At 46.5% G+C, this 20,118-nt stretch overlaps 1 protein-coding gene across 3 annotated transcripts in view; it reads left to right on the top strand.

Annotated features, from left to right (window-relative positions):
• Positions 1-20,118, top strand: part of ANO10 (anoctamin 10) — a 186,535-nt gene that overhangs the window by 24,141 nt on the left and 142,276 nt on the right. For all 3 annotated transcript variants that reach the window (XM_045295089.1, XM_045295090.1, XM_030886940.2), the window contains exons 7-10: positions 1,794-1,868; positions 2,385-2,567; positions 7,943-8,134; positions 15,093-15,221. In XM_045295089.1, coding sequence (XP_045151024.1) covers positions 1,794-1,868; positions 2,385-2,567; positions 7,943-8,134; positions 15,093-15,221 — 579 coding nt within the window. The remainder of the gene's footprint in view (positions 1-1,793; positions 1,869-2,384; positions 2,568-7,942; positions 8,135-15,092; positions 15,222-20,118) is intronic.

Here is a 20,118-nt window from a genome sequence, read left to right as displayed (position 1 = left end):
CAACTTCCATGTCACTCAAGTTAACACCCATCCACAGTCTAGCCCCTTGCTTTATTTTCCCTCCTCCCCTTGGGAATCTCCTTTCTCTTCACCCCCTCTCCCCTTATACCAGTGGTCTCATGTAATGTTTGTCCTTCTTTCAAAGAATCTTGTTGGGTCTCATTTATTGTCTCATGGTCCCAGAGGTCATTTCGTTTTTAAAATCGATTTTCTTTTGTGCAAATTGAATAAATCCAATCGACCTGTCTTTAACTTTATCAAGTCTGTGTGGCTGGTCTACTGTTGAGTCTACTCAACCAGTTGTTACTGTATGTTTGAGTTTTATAACTTCCATTTGTGTTTTTATGTCTTTTAGCTCTTTGCTGAGGTTTTCTATTTTCCCACCTGTTTCAAGAGAAAGTGTAATACCTTTTGATACTGCTTAATAAAAACTGCTTTAAGATTCCTGTCTGTTAATCCTAGCATCCTATTCGTCTCCATTTTGGTGTCAGTTGATTGTCTTTTCTCATTTAAATTGTGACTGTCTTGGCTCTTGGCAGCGTGGGTGATTTTAGGCTGCATACTAGACATTTTGTCTGTTATGCTAGGAAACTCTAGGCCTCATTTAAATTTTGTATCTTGGCAAGCACTCTCCCTGTTTCGGTTTAGCATGTGTATTCTGGCCCACTTTTGTGGGCTGTGGTTGTAATGGCAGTGAACTTGTTCTAGACTTTCTAATTGTTTTTTTATCTCCACACCCCCACCCCCACACTGCTTGTTTGACTGGTGCCACTGGGGCTGTCTAAAGGGTGGAAGGGATTTCCCAGGGGGTGGTTGTCAACTGTCTTTTGGTGGAGGAGGAAAATCTTCAGCCCACAGGCAAAGCGGCTTCGGTGACCTTGCACCTGCTAGGACTTGATCTACCCTACTTGTGCCTCTTGGCTGCCCATCTGTTTCTGTATCAGGGTGAGGAAGTCTTAGGCTCATGCTATCAAAAAGCTAATCAGTATGACAAAATCTGTCTTGCTTAACGCCACCTCATCACGCTGGTATCTCTTGGTAAGGGATGGAGTCTCAGACCCATGGGCATAAAGGTGCTTCTTGGATCCAGCCCTTTGCTATGGTGGGCCTCCTTTGCCAATGCTGCCCAGCGATTCCACTGACTCTTCGTGGGGGAAGGGAGCTTCAGGTCCTTGGCCTCAAAGAGGCTTGCTAGGGTGGGCTGCGCTGGGCTGACCTTGGCTGGGCTGGGCTGGGCTGGGCCAAGCCTATTATTCTGACAAGGCCCTTCTTGCCATTTCTGTCTGGCATGGGATCATCAGGCCCAGTGGAGAAGGCAAACATTTCTCTTGGCTGCTTATCATTGGCGGGGCTCCCAGTCAATCCCCCTTGCTGGTTCTTCTGTGCTTGCCTGGTGGTGTTGGTGAGACTTGGGTTGGACTGGGAGGTGGGTGGAACTGAGTGCACCTGGGCTACCTGGTTGGGTAATCCCGGCCAGGTGAGGGATTGGGAAATGCTGAGCCTTGGTTCCCCCTCCTCTTGGTGGGAGAAACAATCAGACGTCTGGGTGCCGTGTTGTCCCTTTACTCCCGGGGCCCCAGACCACTTTTCTCTGCTCGCCCCATCTTAGCCTTCTTCTTTACTCGTCTCCTGTATGATTTGAAAGTTTGTGTTGCCCTTACTCGGGGATGGGGAGTGCGGAGATCACAGAAAACAATCCACATCATCTAAAAGCCCCCCATCAGATGCTACCACTGTATTCGTAACACAAGGCCATAAAGCGGTATTAAATGTTATCATCTTCTTTTTGGCAGTTCAACTTTCTGAATTGTTTCGCCTCCCTTTTCTACATTGCCTTTGTCCTGAGGGATATGAAGCTTTTGCGTCAGGTGAGTGAGAGTAACAAAAAAGTGTCTTTTTGTTTTAGAATTTAGAGGTGGCTCCCCATTTTCTAGTGATGTAACTGTCTTCATAGCATCCCCCTCACCCCAATCCGAAATAACATGTTAGATTTCGTGTACTTCTAGGACTGATTTTAAACAAGCAGACAACAAACATCAGCAACTACCCTACCCATCTCACTCAGATGAAAAGAAATTAATTGATGCTACTACTCTATTTGTAAGAATGATCACATGGTGCAGAAAAGCCAAATTGATTTTCCTCTCAAGGCTAATTCTAACCTAACAGCAAAAATATATTCATTAATTGAACTGTGCGTGTGAGCCACTGGCTTTGGCGTGGCCTTAAATATCATTCGCATTCCTAGATTTCTCAATATTTAGTTTCAATAGAATTATGATATATTATTTGTGGAGATTTCATTTTATTTGTCACATACTTGTATGCCTGCTATGATTTTATTAAGCAACATTGCTAAATATTCTTTATATACTTTTCTTTAGAGCTTGGCCACTCTGCTGATTACCTCACAGATCATTAACCAAGTTGTAGAATCCCTTCTTCCATATTGGCTTCAAAAGAAGCATGGGGTGCAGGTGAAGAAGAAGCTGCAGGCTCTAAAGGCAGATATCGATGCTACACTCTATGAGCAAGTCGTCCTGGAAAAAGAAATGGTGACCTATTTGGTAAGTTTGAGTTTTGCCGAATCAAACATCTACTAAACTCCTGACTAATGGGTGCATTGTGTACTCATTATGTCAGACATGACGGTTTTCAGGGCTTTCCAACCAGTTCTTATTGTGAGTTTCTTGCAAAATAAAGAGATGGAACTGTATGTTGAAATTCTACTGTCTTGAGCCTGAAATTTTGCCTAGCGATGGTAAACTGTGGGCGTGGTGATTTATGTGATTATTCTGCCAGGAATAATAGGAGGTGGTGGAAAGAGCTGTTGCAGGCATGGCGATGGGAGGGTGAGAAGGGCTGTGGACAGGGCCAAGGGGCCAAGTTCAAACTCACGAGTTGGTCAAGCAGTGGATTGGGGGACCACGGCCGAAAATGGAATGCCAATGAGAAGAGTCATTTTTAACTTAGTGTTATTGTTCATGTAAACCAGTTCCTTTGAAGACAGATCATTGCAGGGCTGTTTTAGGAACTGCAAAGAAACCATTAGAGACGCAGCCGCTTTGAGAATCTTATAAGCTCTAATCATGAAGCCAACACTCTGTCATTGAGCCCTGGCTCCGTTCACTATTTCTAGAATTCGTAGCGTTTGAGGGTCACAGTTGCTTCAGAATGTTGTTTCTTAAACCAAAAGCAGACTCATGCCGTCAAGTTAGTTCCAACTCGTAGGGAGCCAACCGGACAGAGTAGAGGTGCCCTGTGGTTTTCTCCATCTGGGAATCTTCACAGGAGCCCAGAGCCCTGTCTGCTCCAGAGGAGTGGCTGGTGGCTGCCTGCCGGCTTTGTGGTGAGCAGCCCAGCGAGTAGCCCACTCTGCCTCGGGCTTCTTGTTTTTCACATCCTCCCTGATTGATAGGCCTTTTTGCTGGGTAGAAAATCACCTTCAGTTGTTCATTCAGTGGGGGTGCATGACTTTTAAAACCCTCACGGTCCCTGCTTTCTGATGTTAATAAATCCCTCCCGATGATTGAGTTTCCTGGCTGACTTTCGTAGTTATTCTCCTGTGCTGAGCAGTTTCAGACCGTGCGTTCATCTGGAGCGGATGCTTGTTTTCTCTCTCTCTCTCTCTCTGCCAGTTTATTTCAGCCTTGTTTTGTGAATTTGCCCCACTGAGCCTCCAAGTCCCTGGTCCCGAACGAGGTCTTTGTAGCCCAGAGCTCCCATCTTGGGGTGATGTTGGAGAATCACAGATCCAATAGGTAAAATGCTGTTGACAGCACCTGTGGGGTTTTTCCCAGCCATCTTTCAGGCCCTGGTTTTGCTCAATCATCCTGGTTCTATTTAAACTTAGGGAGGTTGGGTGCCTTTTGCTTCTCAGCGTTTAGAACCTGACTATTCTGCTGATTACCATCTTATACTTTTTCCATTTTTCTTGTTACTGAGTGGCAAGTATGTCTTTTGATGAAAAGTGTGTGTGTGTGTGTGTGTGTAACTTTTTATGTCATAGGGGAGAAGATGAGTCAAAGTATTAACTTAAAGTACATATTGACCAGAAACACTAAGTCTGTACACAAAGTATCAGAGGAAACACACACACAAATAATAGAGAGATTCATGTATCATATCACAGTCAGAGAGGGTCAGAGGTCTGGGTACAGGTTCTCACGGCCCTCTCTCAGGGTCTCGCCGGAGAGATGTCTGCGTTCTCTGGGATTGGACTCCTCTTCCACGCTCACTGGGTGTTGACCTCACCCACTTCCATAGTCAGGGCCCATGCAGCAGGGCACGTCTCAAGGGGCCTCTCGAGTGCTGCCTACCACAGAGGCGTGAGGACCACAGCTGGGAGTGTCTCTCAGCAGAAGGGCCTTTCCAAGTTTTTTGTCTTCTCATTTTTGGACAAGGCCCTAAAATAGGGCGAGAGGAACACTGCTGTCTCCTCTCTCCTGCGTGGCTACGACCACTTCCGGTTCTTGCACTAGGGTGGGCAGGGAATAAAAGCAGGCTCTTACAGCTTGTGGCTTGTGATGGGCACCTGTTTTGCCTCTTCAGCGCTGATTTTTGATTAGCTCTATCTGCCAAGATTGTTTATGTACCTTGCAGTGTTGGGTGTAGTGTGCTGATGTCTTCTTGTGTAGGGTTTTTGTGCTGTCAGCTCATACGCCGCTCCCCCGCCCTTAGTCACTGGGTGAAGGGCCCCATGGTAGTTCTCACAGAACCTCTGTTCTGATGCAGAGCCAGGCATTGGGTAGGCACTGGGGACAGCGTTGAAGAGAGAGTAGGTGGAGTTACAGAACAGCCCTGCCTGGGCTACATGCTCTCTCGCTCTCTGCTCTCTCTCTCTCTCTGCGGTGTTCGCGTCTGTCCTAAGTAAACACTGCCAGCCAAGGGAGCTCTGAGCCAGGCTGCTTGTGCAAAGGAGGCTCAAGGAGCACTGGGAACAGCTCACCTGGAGCCCGAGGCCATGTTCTCCAATATTGAGTGAGTGAGAGAGAAAGGGAAGAGTAAGCATGATTTTCACAGAAATACTATAGTTCTTCTTAACAGTTACGTTGTTCTAAAAGCTCCTGCGTGCTGTCAGGTGCTGTCAAGTCTGCTCTGACTCATCGCGACCCTGGAACGAAACACAGCCTGCTCCTGCGCCATTTAGAGCCCATTGTCGCAGCCACTGCGCCAATCTGCCCGGTGGAGGGCCTTCCTCTTTTTTGTTGCCCCTCCACTTTTCCAAGCATGCGTCCTTTCCCACATACCAGCCCCTCCCGACAACACGGCTGAAGGACGCGCATGAAGTCTCGCCACCCTCGCTTCCCAGGCACGTCCTACTTGGACTTCTTCCAAGAAGGATTTGTTTGTCCTTTGGGTGGTCCATGGCACTCTCCAGGTCCTCTGCCACCACCACAGTTTGAGCCCACGGAATCTTCTCCAGTCTTCCTGTGCACACATGCATGTGCTCGGATCCTGAGAATTGTCATAGTTGGGCTGGGCTGACTCTCACTTGATTTACAGTGTGTCTGGGCTAGGATATTTTTATTCTCCACATGTGCTGGCCTGCTTCTGTTATCTCTACCATTTCTTCCTGCTTGCTGTTCCAGCACACCCTAGGTTTACCGAAACCAGGTCCTTCAAAAGTGCTGGTGAAACATTTACATGCAAATACCACCAGCAGAGCGGCCTGGTGTGATGGAGGCACAGGGGTGGAACACAGGGCTGTGGGGAGGAAGCTCCTAGGTGCTGCCCACTCATACTGCCAGCCAGATAAGGCCTGTGCAAATGGTGCAGGGAAGTCTGCCCTTGACCTTGACACGAAGGGGAAGGAGAGTCAAGATCAACAGCTCACAGCTGATTCCTATGCGATACGGAGGTTAGGCATGCCTCCTTGACACCAGCTGTGCCTCTCCCAGCACTCTGTCCTCGGCCTGCCGGCTCAGTAATGCACTACCGTGACCAAACAGAACTCATAGGACTCATCATTATGGGGATCAGGATCAGAAACCACTCCAGAGAGTTCATGGTCAGGATAGCTTATAGGCTGTGCCAACAGCTTCTCCCTGGCCCTTGGCCTCTTGGACTTCCAACCTTAACCCTGCTTGTGCAAGTGTTACTTATCTCTTTAGCAATACCACAAGTGCCCAGGGGCATCCCACTCCACCTCGGGAGTCTCCTGACCAAAGGGTTGGCACACCCACTGTGGTCACCATGCGCCGTGGTTTGGGGGCACCGCATCGTCGCACACCCATCTGGTTCTGTGGTTGCTGTTGTCCTGCTGCCGCTGCTGCCTTGCAGCTACCAGTGTCTCTGGTGCACAGCCTCTCTGTCGAGCTCCTGGGTCTAGGAGGTTCTCAGGGTCCATAGGATCTGTTCTGCTCCAGTCTTCATGGTGGTGGTCAAGTCCCCCACTTTCTGAGCCAAAGCTGACCAAAACGGGCTCTTATGAAGGTTCCCACATCTTGGTTGCATGGTCCCACCCACACAGGGGTGCTACGTACCTTGTCTGCATGAATTATCAAGCCATCCAATCCCCCTGGTGGGCCACAGGCACCTCATTTGCATAGCCCCACGCCCGTTCATTTGGTGGGAATGACAAGACGACAGTGAAAAAGGTTATTCTAGAGAAGTGATCTATTGCACGGCGGGGCTTTGCCTGACTTTCCAGAGGCCGACCTGGTTACGTGTCAGCATGTAATCATCCACACATCTCTGCATCCAGTCGATCTTTTATGTAATGAGCTGAGACCACCTGGTTTTGAATACACAGCATAAAATCTCAAGATTTCTTAAAACCGACTGTGGTAAGAACTCACTTCCTCTGACTTTCACTCCTCCTCAGTTGACTGGGAGGATTGCTTCATTCTCCAGGGGAACGAAACGCTGCTCTGTCACTGGGAAGATGTTAAGAACCTGTCCAGATATTGCAACACAGCGTAAAGAAATACTTCTGAGAGCCAAATGCAGCCAAAGAGTGGTTTAGAAACTGCTCCCACCTGTCCAAACTGAACGTTCCACCCACCAGCTCCCCTGGGGCATGTTGCTATCCTGTGAGCCCAGGAGACTAGGGTAGAATCCCGTGGACTCATGCTGGGCCACATGCCAGAGCGTCTGCACATACGTGCTGCTGTTCCCAGTACCCTGCAACTGTGTTTGAGGATTTTTATACTTGATAGAAGACAATACATTGTGCAGAAGTCGGGACTGTGATGTATTTGGCGAGTGTGGATTCTTCCTTGAGGCTTTGAAAGATCCGTGGTCGCGCCCGGCTCACACTGTTCGTGGTCATGTGCATCGCTGTGTTCTAGACGACTGCAACGAGGGGAGCATAGTTCGCTGTTCTGACGGAAAACCACTGTTCAGTGGTTTTCTTTTCTTTTTTTTTACTATATACTTTCCTGGTTATTTCCAATTTTTGTTTAATTTCCAGGAGACAGAGTTGATGGGGATAATGTTTGTCTTTATTTCCCCTTCCACTCCTGGCGTTCTGCAGGCACGAGCTGTTGGAGGCCCTTGTGCTGTCGGTCTCAGTGGCGTCACCGCCACCAGTGTTGCTCTTGTCTTCTCAGGGAGGGTCCCAGCGAGCTGCTGAGCGTCTGCCAGGTGAGGGGCAGAGGATGCAAGACCTCTCACAGCCAAGCTGGGCACTTCTGGTTACGCTCACCACAAACGCCTTTGGCTTTGCTGTAATTTGCCTTAGGAAAAATATTAGCAAATAGGTACGATGACGTGAGCAGCTACATCATTTTTTCTTTCTTGATTTCAAGGACGTATGCAGAAATTCACCTTTACATTTTTAATAAGTTCTCTGTGGTTTTAAGAGAAAGGAGTTTGGAGAAACTCTGATATCCGTTAAACGGCTGGAAGCCAGTGGCTTGGATATAGTATTTGGAAAGTCTGCTCGTATGATATGCTATTAACCCAGGGCCTGTTTTCTTCTTGTGGTTTCCTTTTTCAGGGCACCTTTGATGATTATTTGGAACTGTTTCTGCAATTTGGTTATGTGAGCCTTTTCTCCTGTGTGTACCCATTAGCAGCGGCCTTTGCTGTGTTAAATAACTTCACTGAAGTCAATTCAGATGCCTTAAAAATGTGCAGAGTCTTCAAACGTCCCTTCTCAGAACCTTCTGCCAGTATTGGTGTATGGCAGGTACGTATATGACACAGGAATTCACTCTTTCTTATATAAACAAATTAGACCATGTGATTGGGTTACCAGCCAGTGGGTGCCCGGGCAGGGGACCGAGGTGGGCTTGAAGAGAGATTGGGGACACTGGATTTCAAGTGCCCCTCCATCACAAGCTTGCAGCGTGCCCTCAGCTCTTTTTCTCTGTGTGACTTCTTGCACATTTCTTTGGGTGTCTCTTTTCTCCATTGACAAATTTGGCAGGGGGTTAAAATGTAATCTCTGAGAAAATTTTCAAATGTGAAACCCCAGCTTGGAGCTTAAGTCATCAGGGGGCAAAACCCCACCCAAACCAGCTTATCGAGTTGATTCTGACTCACGGCGGCCTGCAGCGCAGGGGAACTGCCCTAGTGGGATGCCAGGGCTGCCAGGGAAACTTCAGAACGGCAGACTGCTGGCCGCAGCTTTCTCCCACTGAGCAGCTGGTGGGATTAACCACTGTGCCCACTGTGCCACCACCATCTGTGACCACTGCACTCATTGTGCCACAACTGTGCCCATTGTGCCACCACCATGCCCACTGTGCCACCACTGCACCCATTGTGCTACCACTGTGCCCATGGTGCCATCATTGTGCCCACTGTGCCACCACTGCGATCACCACTGTGCCCCCACTGTGCTATCACTGTGCCACGCACTGCCACCACGGTGACCACTGTGCCACCACTGCCCACTGTGCCACCATTGTGCCCAGTGTGCCACCACTGTGATCACCACTGTGCCACCACTGTGCCACCAGGGCTCCTAAGGGCAAAGCAGCATGTGTTGATTGGCGCATGACCTGCTCAAGAAATTTATCCTATTGAATGAATTAAACAAATGCCTCTGAATTCAAGTCTGTGGTCTAAGTCTAGAGGGCAATATTTCTAACAGAAAACCGTCAGACCCTGGATTTGCAGATTGGAAAGCAATGGTGTAAACTTGGGAAGGGAAAGGATAGATTGGTAACTTTTCATTTGGAAATTATTTAAAATCTACAGAAAAGTTGTAAGAATAAGCACAGCACCCTCTGCCGAGCTTTGTCTGTTGTGAACAGTTTACTGCTTTCATCGCTTGTTCACTTTGTCTCTGTTTGACTTCCCTGCAAGGAGCTCAGGTGGTCTGGTGGGGTATATTTGGCCTTGTAACCCCAAGGTCAGCAGTCTGAGACCACCTTGGGAGTAGATGAAGCTGTCCACTCCCACAAAGATGTACTGCCCCAGAAACCCACTCTGTGGGGCCAACTGGGGTCAGAAGGGATTCCACGGCAGGGGGTTTGGTTATTTGATGTGATCTTCTGCACACACACACACACACACACACACAGACGGACACACAGGGACACACAGACAGACACTGACTGACTGACAGAGACAGGCAGGCAGAGACACAGAACACAGACACAGACAAAAGGACACACAGACACAGACAGGCAGACACAGGGCCAGATAGAGAGAAACAGACAGGCAGACACAGAGACAGACAGACACAGACATGCAGATACACATTGACAGACACAGGCACACAGAGACAGACTCCCAGACAGACAGACAGACAGACGCAGACAGGGACAGACATACACTGTTTTTCCTGAATCTTTGTAGGCTAAGCTACATTTATCATGGATCTTAATCTTTAAATTAAAAAAAAATAAAAAAAAATATATATATATATATATATCCTCCAGCTTTCAAAGAGCAATGGTAGTCTTTTACTTAACCACAGCATCATCTTTTACTTTAATAATTTGATTGATAATAGAATAATCTATTTGTATTTCAATTCTCAATGGGTCTAGTAATGCCCTTTTAGCACTTGTTTCTCCTCCTTCAGTGTAAGATCTAGTCTCAAGTCAGGCACCACGTTTAATTGTTTGACGCTCTAGTGTCCCAGAACCTGCAACATTCCTACAACCTTTCCAGATGTTTCATGACATTGACCATTTTAAAGAATACAGTTCTCTTTTTCTTTTATTTGAATTTTCCGATTTTCCCTTTTGCATAGATTCGGGTTACACATTTCTGGCACATGATTGTGTGTCTTTCCCCAAGCACTGTATCTGGAGGCTCGGGACGTACACCATCCCTTGTTTTTATCATGTTTTAATCATCTAGTCAAGGTGGTGCCCTGTTCTTCCCTTTTCTGCGCCTTTCACCCTTGCAGTTAGGCAGTCGAGGGATAGTTACAATTAGCCAAGCATGCAGTTAACCTGCTCCTCATCTAAACGCTACCTTGGGAGGAGCAGCATTCATCCATTGTGCTTGTTAATTTCTCCAATCCAAGAACAAGCAGCTCCCGCCACAGTGAAATGGCACTTGGCGTTCTGTTTGTAAGTAAAAGCCCTGCTCCTCCCGCATCCTCCATCCACCCAGTCATCCATTTGTCATTGGTAAGGACTCCTTGCCTTTGTTACTGTTTTCCTGTGGTTTACAGTCTATTACTGTTAGTTGTTTTGTTCAGATGTCTCAGATTTGGTAGTGGGACCCCTTTAAGGCAGCCCCTGCCTCTCTGGACACACCCTCGTCATGTACTGTCTGTTTCACACTTTCACACGTATTCTCTGGTGCAACACAGTGTCCTAGGCTTCGTTTTCATCTGTCTTTAAAAATAAAGCATAACTTTAAAGTAATTCTAATAATACATTGTGTACCTGAGGGAGAAACAACACCTTTTCAGTTACCCATGGAATATTCACAAAAAGTGACCATGTTAACCCAAAGAGAACCGTCCAAAACCCACTAAGTATAAATCGCATAGACCACATTTTCTAACAAATGAAGTCAAACCTAGTAACTTATAACAAACAAAATGCTCACATTCCCTAGAAATCAAAAATAAACTCTGAGTTAGGGAGCACTTGGGCCAAGAGGTAATCAAATTAGAAATTGCAGGATCCCTAGAGTATATACTATGTAAAATAATATCAGAAGTTGTGGGACACAGCTAGCGTAGAACTCACAGGACAATTTGTAACCTTAAAATACTAATACACAATAAGGAAAGTGAATCAGGCATCACGTGAATCAAAGCATTAAAAATAAATGGAAAGCAAGCCTCATACCTCATGCTAACATCCCAACTTCCAACAAAACCATAAAACTTTAGGTAGAAATAAAAGGGCGGGGGAGCTGCCAAGATCTCAGAGGAGGCAAAGAGTTCTTAGATTTGACACCAAAAGCAGGATTCATTAAAAAAAAAAAAAAATCACAGTAAATTGGACCTCACTAAAATGTTTCACGTTTATTCTGTGAAAGCCCATCTTAAGAAGATTAAAGAGAAAGCTACAGACTGGCAGGTAATATTTGCAAATCGTGTATTTGACAAAAGATTTGTACAAAGATTATAACAAGATCCTCCGAGCTCGACAGTGAAAATCAAACAATCCAAATAGAACAGGGGAAAGAGATGAGCAGACAGTTCACCAAAAGGATGTGCAAGCGGCATTCAAAGAAACACACGGTCAGATGCCCCACATGTTTGCTGCGAGGCCAGTGCAGATGAAAACCGCAAAGAGCCAGCCCTGCACACCCATCCAAATGTCTAGAATCACGACGGCACTGAGCTGGCAGGAAGACAGAGAATTTGGATCCTTCACATGGGACTGGTAGGTTGTGTGAAATGATTCTGCCATTCTGCAAAACAGTCTTTTGCAATCGCTTATAAAACTAAACGTACAAGTACTGTCTGATCCCACAAATGCTCACCTGGTCCCTTATCACACAGAAATGAAAAGCAACAGTCATGCAGTAATCTGTACATTGTGGCAACTCTGTGTCGTAAGCCAAACCTAGAACTAGCCCAGACGTCTTTGAAGAAGTAAATCATTACAAAATCTGTGGCCCATACATAACCGTGGAGTGAACGCCAAACTCCGCTGCTATTGAGTCGGTTTCAATTCACAGTACCATTCGGCAAAAAGAACTCAGATTCATAAGTCCTACTCATAAAATGGAAGAAACTAATGATATCCTAACAACTTAGAAGAAACAGCAAGGCCTAATACGGAGTAAAACATGCCAATCCCCTAAGGTTACCTACTGAATTATTCTATGCAACATTTTTGAACATTTTAGAAATAGACACCAATTTATGAGCTCTGAGGAGGCGGGGGTGTGCTCACCCAGGACAGTAGAATGTAGGGGTGCATCACTACATGCAGCATCCTGTATACAGGGATGGATACAGAAAACCACGTGATTGTATGGAACTTGAATACACACACGCTTGAGCACAAGTAAAAGCAGGGACATCTAAGATTAATGGATTGTATCAATATCAATAGGAGAAAAGAGAGGGGCTTTCTATTCCCAAAACGAGTTGCAGATTTGGAAGCCCCCAAGAGGCAGTTCTCCCCTGTCCCATAGGCAGGATCACTGTGATCAGAATGGACTCTGGTACGAGTATCGCCAGCAGTCTTTTGTGGTGCTGTAAACCAGTTGCCACTACGTTGGCTGCTACACGTAGGTGTCTTTGCTTCATAGGGATTTTCGGTGATTGATGTTTCAGAAGTAGGTCACCAGACTTTTCTGAGGTGCCTCCAGTTGCCTTGAACTTTGAACCTTTCAGTTAGCAGCCTGACTTACTGCTTTGCACAACCTGAGGACTCTGGTCTCACTGTGGCTTTGCAAAGTTTTACCAGGTACCCACTGGTCGAGATTCATGGGATTTCCTCTGTGCCACATCTTGCAACTGTGCATATTAATTTATAGTCATCTCAATGAAAGTTTCAGTTAAAGTGAAATCACACATCACCTTTACTTTGAAATGTTGTCCTAAAATTATTCAATGTGACAATGACAGATTGAACCAGTGGCATATTAAAAGATAAGAATGCCCGTGCTCATTGCTGGAGTTACTAATCGACCAACTCATTTGGGCAAGGGAAAGAAGAGTAAGTCTGAAAGCTTGAAAGGAGGAAATAAAACTACTTGGAGGGGATATGATCCTTGGATTCTGTGCCTAGGAGAACGCAGAGAAACAGCTGGAAGTTTACATAAAGAAGACATAGTAAGCTATACAATAAAGAAAAGTAAGCAGTTTTATTATATATAGGTAACCATTAGAAGATGCATGGAAGTAAAGGCTTTATTTATAATTGCAACAAAAGTGAAAAACCGTCTAAGAGTATGATTATCAACGTGTATGAATCTTACGAAGACCGCATTGAAATCTGGAACTTTGAACCCAAGGAAAGACAATGGCGAGTTTTGGGATAGTAATGGTGTAGGTGGCCTACCACAATCGTTCACTCCTTATGTCCACACTCTTAACAGTACATCCCTGCAACTCTTCCTCTCGGAGGGCTCCACAGAATCTCTGAGACCCTGTAGATCAGGGCCAACTCTATGACCTACTTTGCTGATACAAAGTGGTCAAAGTGCCTGGTGCCAATTCCTAGCTCAGACCTGAGGAGGCTGCGGCGTGTGCTTTCACTGTTCCTGGGGTCTCAGACTCCTCTGTGCAAACCCTAAAGATGCCAGTCATTTTAGCAGGCCGGGCTTCTTCAAAGGCCGAATAACAGAGGCTTGGCTTTTTAGTCTGCATCACATGAACATTAACCAGTACTGGTGGCATCGCTTGGGAGGTACGGGGCTACAAGCCACACCTGGGTGACACTCCCTGAGTGACAACAAAATGACCACCCATAAAACTGTGCCATGTCTCTGCATAATTTTATAATTTAAAAAAATCCGTGTAGTATAGTAACCAAAATGTCAGAAGCTCAGTGTATACACGTGTTTGTTTCTGAACCTTCACTACATGTACCTTGGATATACTATCCGGAGGGACCAGGTCCCAGAAAAGCACACGACGCCTGGTCAGTGAGAGGAAGACCGTCAACCAGGTGGATGGCTTGACACAGTGGTTGCAACAATGTGCGTCAGCACGATTGTCAGGGTGGCCCAGGTCAGGGGTTGGGGGTGGGGGGCAGTGTTCTGTTTGGTTGTCACAGGGTTGCTGTGTGTTGGCACCAACTCCGTGGTATCCAGTCTGAGCTGCCATGACCACGCCGTCACAAGGACACGTGATCTCGTGCACATGCTACGAACATGAGCTATGGCTCTCATCACTGCTGGGGTCTTCACTGCTGCCCGTGGCGGCAGTTTCCGGAGTGTTAGCTCCAGTGTTGTGGTCCTTGGTATTTTGAGCCTCTATTACGAATTCTTCTTGAGAATGAAATAGGAAAGGGAAAAGGAAGGAAAACACAAAAGGTTTCTGCTGTTAACAAAAATAAAAAGTGCTCTGACTCACAATGTCATAATTCAACATGGAAAGGTTTTATGAGCCAGGTTTGTTTGTTTTTTAAGCTGGTATCTATATCATCTAAGAATTATAACATTGAAGCAATCTACAACTGTGTCTATCACATATTCTGCGATTAACATGGAGAATACACCCCAGGAGGAATTCTGTGTAGGCTGGTATGGGTGGAGGTTCCTGGGGGTGGGAGAGCAGCACCCTGGGGGACCCACTGATCATCCTCATTGGATGAGTGGGTCAGTGTTGATCTACCAACAGGACAGTCACACAAAGTCCACTCTCTGCAGTCCTCTTCCTCTTTGCTTGTGGGGCTTTTACATCAGCAGTCTGACGGCAGAGTCCCTTTAGAAGGTGAATAAAGTGATTTTCACAGGATTTTCTTCCAGGAGGGCTTTGCAAGTCCCTGGCCATCTCTGTGGGAGAAGATAATGCTCTCCTCCGGGAAACTCAATCCAGAGATGTCTAGAATACCAGTACATTCTACCAGTATCATGTTTTCAGCCAAAGAGGATCATAGCATGACAGAGAAAACGGTTAAAATGTACTTGGAATGTTTAGAAACAGAGACTTTCCTTGCCATCCCCATTTGCTTTTAGGTCCGAAGCACGAGGAGGAGGACTTCTGGAAACAGTCACTGCAGTTTGTTGTTTCACGTTTCTTCTCCCTCTTTCTCTTCTCTCAGTTGGCCTTTGAGACAATGAGTGTTATATCTGTGGTCACCAACTGCGCTCTGATCGGAATGTCCCCTCAAGTGAACTCAGTCTTTCCAGATTCAAAAGTGGACCTAATTCTGATTGTCATCGCCATCGAGGTAAGTGAAAGCTGAAATCAGTTTTGAATTGCTTCCATACCAAATACCTCTGTTATTCTAAAGCGGCAGTATCACTCGTGGTTGGTGCCTGGCAATTCGGCAACCTGCATTGACTGGTGAGAAATCAAAGCAGTTCAGCCGAGGGTGGAGGCTGGGAATTCCTGCCTGTTGCCCTGGTCTGCCGAACAGTCACTGTGACATCAGTGAGCATATGACTGTCAGCTAGTGAGCAATCCTGCCCAGCGATGTGTAGTCATCCTGCTGGAAATGGGTTCTATTGATCGAAGGTTCAATGTGTATTTTAAGTCGGGGCGGGGGCAAATGTCACTTCTGCTCTCCTAAGCAAATAGCCCCAAGAAATACCTTTGAGAAGAATTGGAGTCTCATTTGCTGCCACTTTAAAATTCATTGTGGGACACTCTTAATTCTCCAAAATGTAAAGCGCGGGGTGATACAAGGTCACACAGAGTACCAACCACTGATGTGTGCTCTTCACCTCCTAATTTTGTGTTTCATTTGTCCACACATGGATTCCTATAACCTCCTGACTGTTAAGTACTGGCCATTTGGCATATCTGTAGGAATATTTTGCTGCCTGTGGTCCAAATTGTCAGGAAGATTGTGGCTCCTTATTTTCAGTTATTTTGAAAGTGTAACTGTTGCAGGGGGACTTTGTTAGAGGTAGAAGTTAGAAGCATTGTTTAAATAGACCAATGATGGACATGCCCAGGGGCTCGGCACTCATAAAAAAAAAATGAAATCATATCTTGTGTCAGTCTGTTGTTGGCTAAATAGTATATTTTGCATTGCTCCTTTTTTAAAAACTCTGTTTGCATATTTGATGGGATTTTGCCTTCCTGGTAAATGATATACCTGGAATATGTGTTTTGAAGAGTCATTGTAGAAGGCAGTTGGAAGGAAAGGGCAAGACACCCTGGTGTCCACACCAGGAAGGGCCTGGTGTCCACACAGCACTGTTGCTCTCCGAGAGGAAGCCATTTCACGAGACAGGTGCTGCAGGGCAGGCGAGAGACTGGATCCGGTCCAACAAAAATAACCCTGTCTCCTTGAAGGAGAAAGGAAGGAGGGGACCTTCCTACATTAGGAAAAAGAGAGGTGAGAAAGGATCGTTCATGATCTCGTATGACGTTATGGGGTGCCAGCGACTCGGCATCATTCTGCGTTCTGCTCTGGTGGGTGGTGGTCACTGTGTTTATGCTTTGGGGACTGACAACACAAGGGGACAATTTATCTGCTTTTTCCTGGGACTCAAAAGAGCAAGCATCTCTCTGTCATTATTCTTTACCAAACACTCTTGTTCTCTGACCTAAAATCACAAACATGCTGTGTTCCTTTTAACTGCTAAGGAAACTTCCCAAACGAATCCGAAGGCAGCAATTCCTCGTCCACTCTTACCCGTTTCACCATGGGTCTAGGCCACATTTTCCTGGTGGTCGCTGGTGTCCATCAACAGTCATCGTGAATTTCTGAAGGGAAACAACGACAAGCCCATTCATCACAGTATCTAACAACATTGCAAATCTGATGAGCAAACACTGATAAAATGCACAGAGGCCTGGTGGTTCACGGAGGGGGCCTGATGCAACCTCACTGGCAGATACAAGTGGGTCTGCTTTAAAATCTGGGGTGTGGAATAGGACTTTGGAGCGCTCTTTCAAAGCTGATGTATTACCTAAGGAGCTGAGAGAAAGGAAAATCCCATTAGCTTTTAATTCTCTCTTTTCCATGAACTTTTTCCCCCTCAGAAACACATCTTCAATGGTGAGTTGGGATTGTCCATTTCAGGGCATCAGTTTTGTATTCAACAGTCTAAACTGCTGATCAGCCCCACCCCACCACCCCACCCCCCGTCCATGCCCTGAAGTGTGTTGTGGCGTCCACGCCCTGAAGTGTGTTGTGGCGTCAATGTGTGTGTGTTCAGTGAGGCACAGTCTCCGTTGTGTGCATGTACCGCCGCCTCTTTATCCATCTTCTGCTGGTGGGCCGTCAGGTGGTTTCCATCGTCTTGCTCTTGTGCACAGCGCTGCGGGGAGCAGGGGTGTGCAGAGGTCTGTCTGTGTTAGGCCTTCGACTTCTTTATACGCCCCGAGAACTTCCTGAGGAGTTCATCTCGAAGCAGCAGACTGTTTACAAGGGGCAGTTGTTCCCACGCTGGTGGAGAGTTCCTGCTGAAAACGACTCCTGGGAATGTCGCTGGGGGACCTGGCCACCTCCGGAGGAGTCCACAGACCCACAGGACTTGGCTACTTCCAGTCTGCTGTGACACAGAAGTGTAAGGTATTACTTCTGTCCAAGTTCATGCACAAGGCCGAAACCTCAGCCGGCGTGGTTGCCGGGAGCCTTCAGGTTGATTTCCACTCAAAGCAACCTGTGCGACAGAGTAGAATGGCCCCACAGGGCTTTGGGTGTATTTATGTCCTGGTTGCTGAGAATGTGCCAGTTCAAGAGGCAAGTGAGTGATACTGATGCCGTTCTTCAAGCTGGAGTGAACTTCCCAGTTGTTCCTTCTGCATTAACATAAGCACCAGGCTCCTTCTAATCTTTCAAGTTACCACACTTGATTTTACCAACAGGCCGAGAAGCAATCTTTCAAGTTACTGACCTCAATTTGATCCCATAGAGATGAAAATGACCAAAAGAACATCATAACGATTGAGGCAGGTTTTTCTTTTTTACTGTTTTGCTTAAATTATTTTGATTTTCATATCTCACACTGACCGCTGTCTCCCTTCCCCCATGGTTTCTGTTGTCCGTCCTCCTGAGGAAGGGGTGTGTGTGGTTATGCATCAATCATTGTAGTCTGTTCTGTTCCTCCCTTCCTGCCACCCCCCCCACCCCCCCCACCCCCCCGCATCCCCCAATGTGGTCTTAAAGACTTGAAGGTAAACAAGCGGCCATCTAGCTGAGAAGCAACAAAGCCCACATGGAAAAAACACACCAGCCTGTGTGAGCACGAGGTGCGGAAGAGATAAGTTATCAGGCATCAAAGAACAAAAAATCAAATCATTGTGTGCTCTCCTCCCCCATATGATCACTGAAGACGTGTGCATAAGCAAATGTGGTGAAGAAAGCTGATGGTGCCCAGCTATCCAAAGATATAGCATCTGGGGTCTTAAAGGCTTGAAGGTAAACAAGCGGCCATCTAGCTGAGAAGCAACAAAGCCCACATGGAAGAAGCACACCAGCCTGTGTGATCACAAGGTGTCGAAGGGATCAGGTATCAGGTATCAGGTCTCAGGTATCAAAGAACAAAAAAATCATATCATTGTTAATGACAGGGGGAATGCGGAGTGGGGAGCCAAAGCCCATCTATAGGCCACTGGATACCCCTTTACTGAAGAGTTGTGGGGAGGAGATGAGCCAGTCAGGGTGCAGTGTAGCAATGATGAAACATACAACTTTCCTCTAGTTCTTTAATGCTTCCTCCCCGCTTTCATGATCCCAATTCTACCTTACAAATCTGGCTAGACCACAGGATGTACATTGGTACAGATAGGAACTGGAAACACAGGGAATCCAGGACAGATAAATCCCTCGGGACCAATAATGAGAGTAGCGATACCAGGGGGAGAGAAAGTGGGAACTGATCACAGTGATATACATGTAACCCCTCCCTGAGGGACGGACAACAGAAAAGTGGGTGAAGGGAGACATTGGACATGAAAAAATAGTAATAATTTATAAATTATTAAGGGTTTGTGAAGGAGGGAGGGTGGGGGAAGCAGGGGGGAAAATGAGCTGATACCAAGGGCTCAAGTAGAAAGAAAATGTTTTGAAAATGATAATGGCCACAACTGTAGAAATGTGCTTGATGTAGAAATGTGCTTGACACAATGGATGTATGGTTGCATTGTGATGCGTAGTACAAACCCCCAATAAAATGATTTACAAAAAAAAACCAAACCCAGATGTTATATCTTTTGATAGCCAGGCACCATCAGCTTTCTTCACCACATTTGCTCATGCACCCATTTGTCTTCTGTGATGGTGCTGTGAGGGTGAGCATCACAGAATGCCAAATTGTTAGAACAAAGTGTCCTTGCATTGAGGGAGGGCTTGAGGAGAAGCCCAAAGTCCGTCTGTTTCCTCAATGTGTTACCATATAAATATATGTATCTAGGCCTCTGTTTCCTTTTACCTTCTTCTGCCTCGTAATGATTCCTCTCACCTAGATTGCTGTTGTTCCAACTCCCCCAGGACCTCTGCCTCCCCTCAGGTCCCTCCAGACCAGCGGTCCCATGGCTTTCTCCTCGAGCTTGCTTCCCATGCCTGTCTTACATCGGCAGGAAAACCAACAATAACGGAGACAAAACAAAATGAGAACAAAAGATTGAAGATAGAAAAAGAAAAAGTAATAACTAGCAAAAAACCCCAAAAATGCATACAGAATTCCAGGTCTGTCCGCTGACCTTTATAACTGCCTCCCCACTGGTCCTGGGGGGATTCTGGGAGCTGCCTCTCCTAGCCTGAAGCCTATTTTGGGGGTTCATTGGGCTTTGTGACTTGCCTTTGCTCCTGTTGCTGATCTGTTATGTTCCCTCCTTGGTGCACCCCGCTGTCGGGGTTCAGGCTGGACTAACTACTCGCCGTGTGTCCCCAGTGCTGTCCTCTGCCTCGGGGTGCTCCAGCGAGGGGACGCTGTGTCTCGAGCTGTTGTTGGCCCTGCAGTCCTCTCTGTGCCGTAGCAGCTCTGAAGGCAGAGTTTTTAAATGAATTTAGGCTATCATTTGGTTGTAAGGAGACTTCAAGGCATAGTTTTGGTTTAAAGTTGGCTGTAATTTTTACAGAAGTGAACTTTCAGGTCAGCAGTTCAAAACCACTAGCCATTCCATGGGAGAAAGAAGTGCCTTCTACTCCCATACAGAGTTACAGCCTC

The sequence above is a fragment of the Echinops telfairi genome, unplaced genomic scaffold (assembly GCF_000313985.2).
Source record: "Echinops telfairi isolate 266 unplaced genomic scaffold, ASM31398v2 ScPeMD7_4225;HRSCAF=4972, whole genome shotgun sequence".
NCBI classification, from domain to species: domain Eukaryota; kingdom Metazoa; phylum Chordata; class Mammalia; order Afrosoricida; family Tenrecidae; genus Echinops; species Echinops telfairi.
Note: the sequence above shows the minus strand (reverse complement) of the source record. Positions and strands in the feature narration are given on the sequence as shown.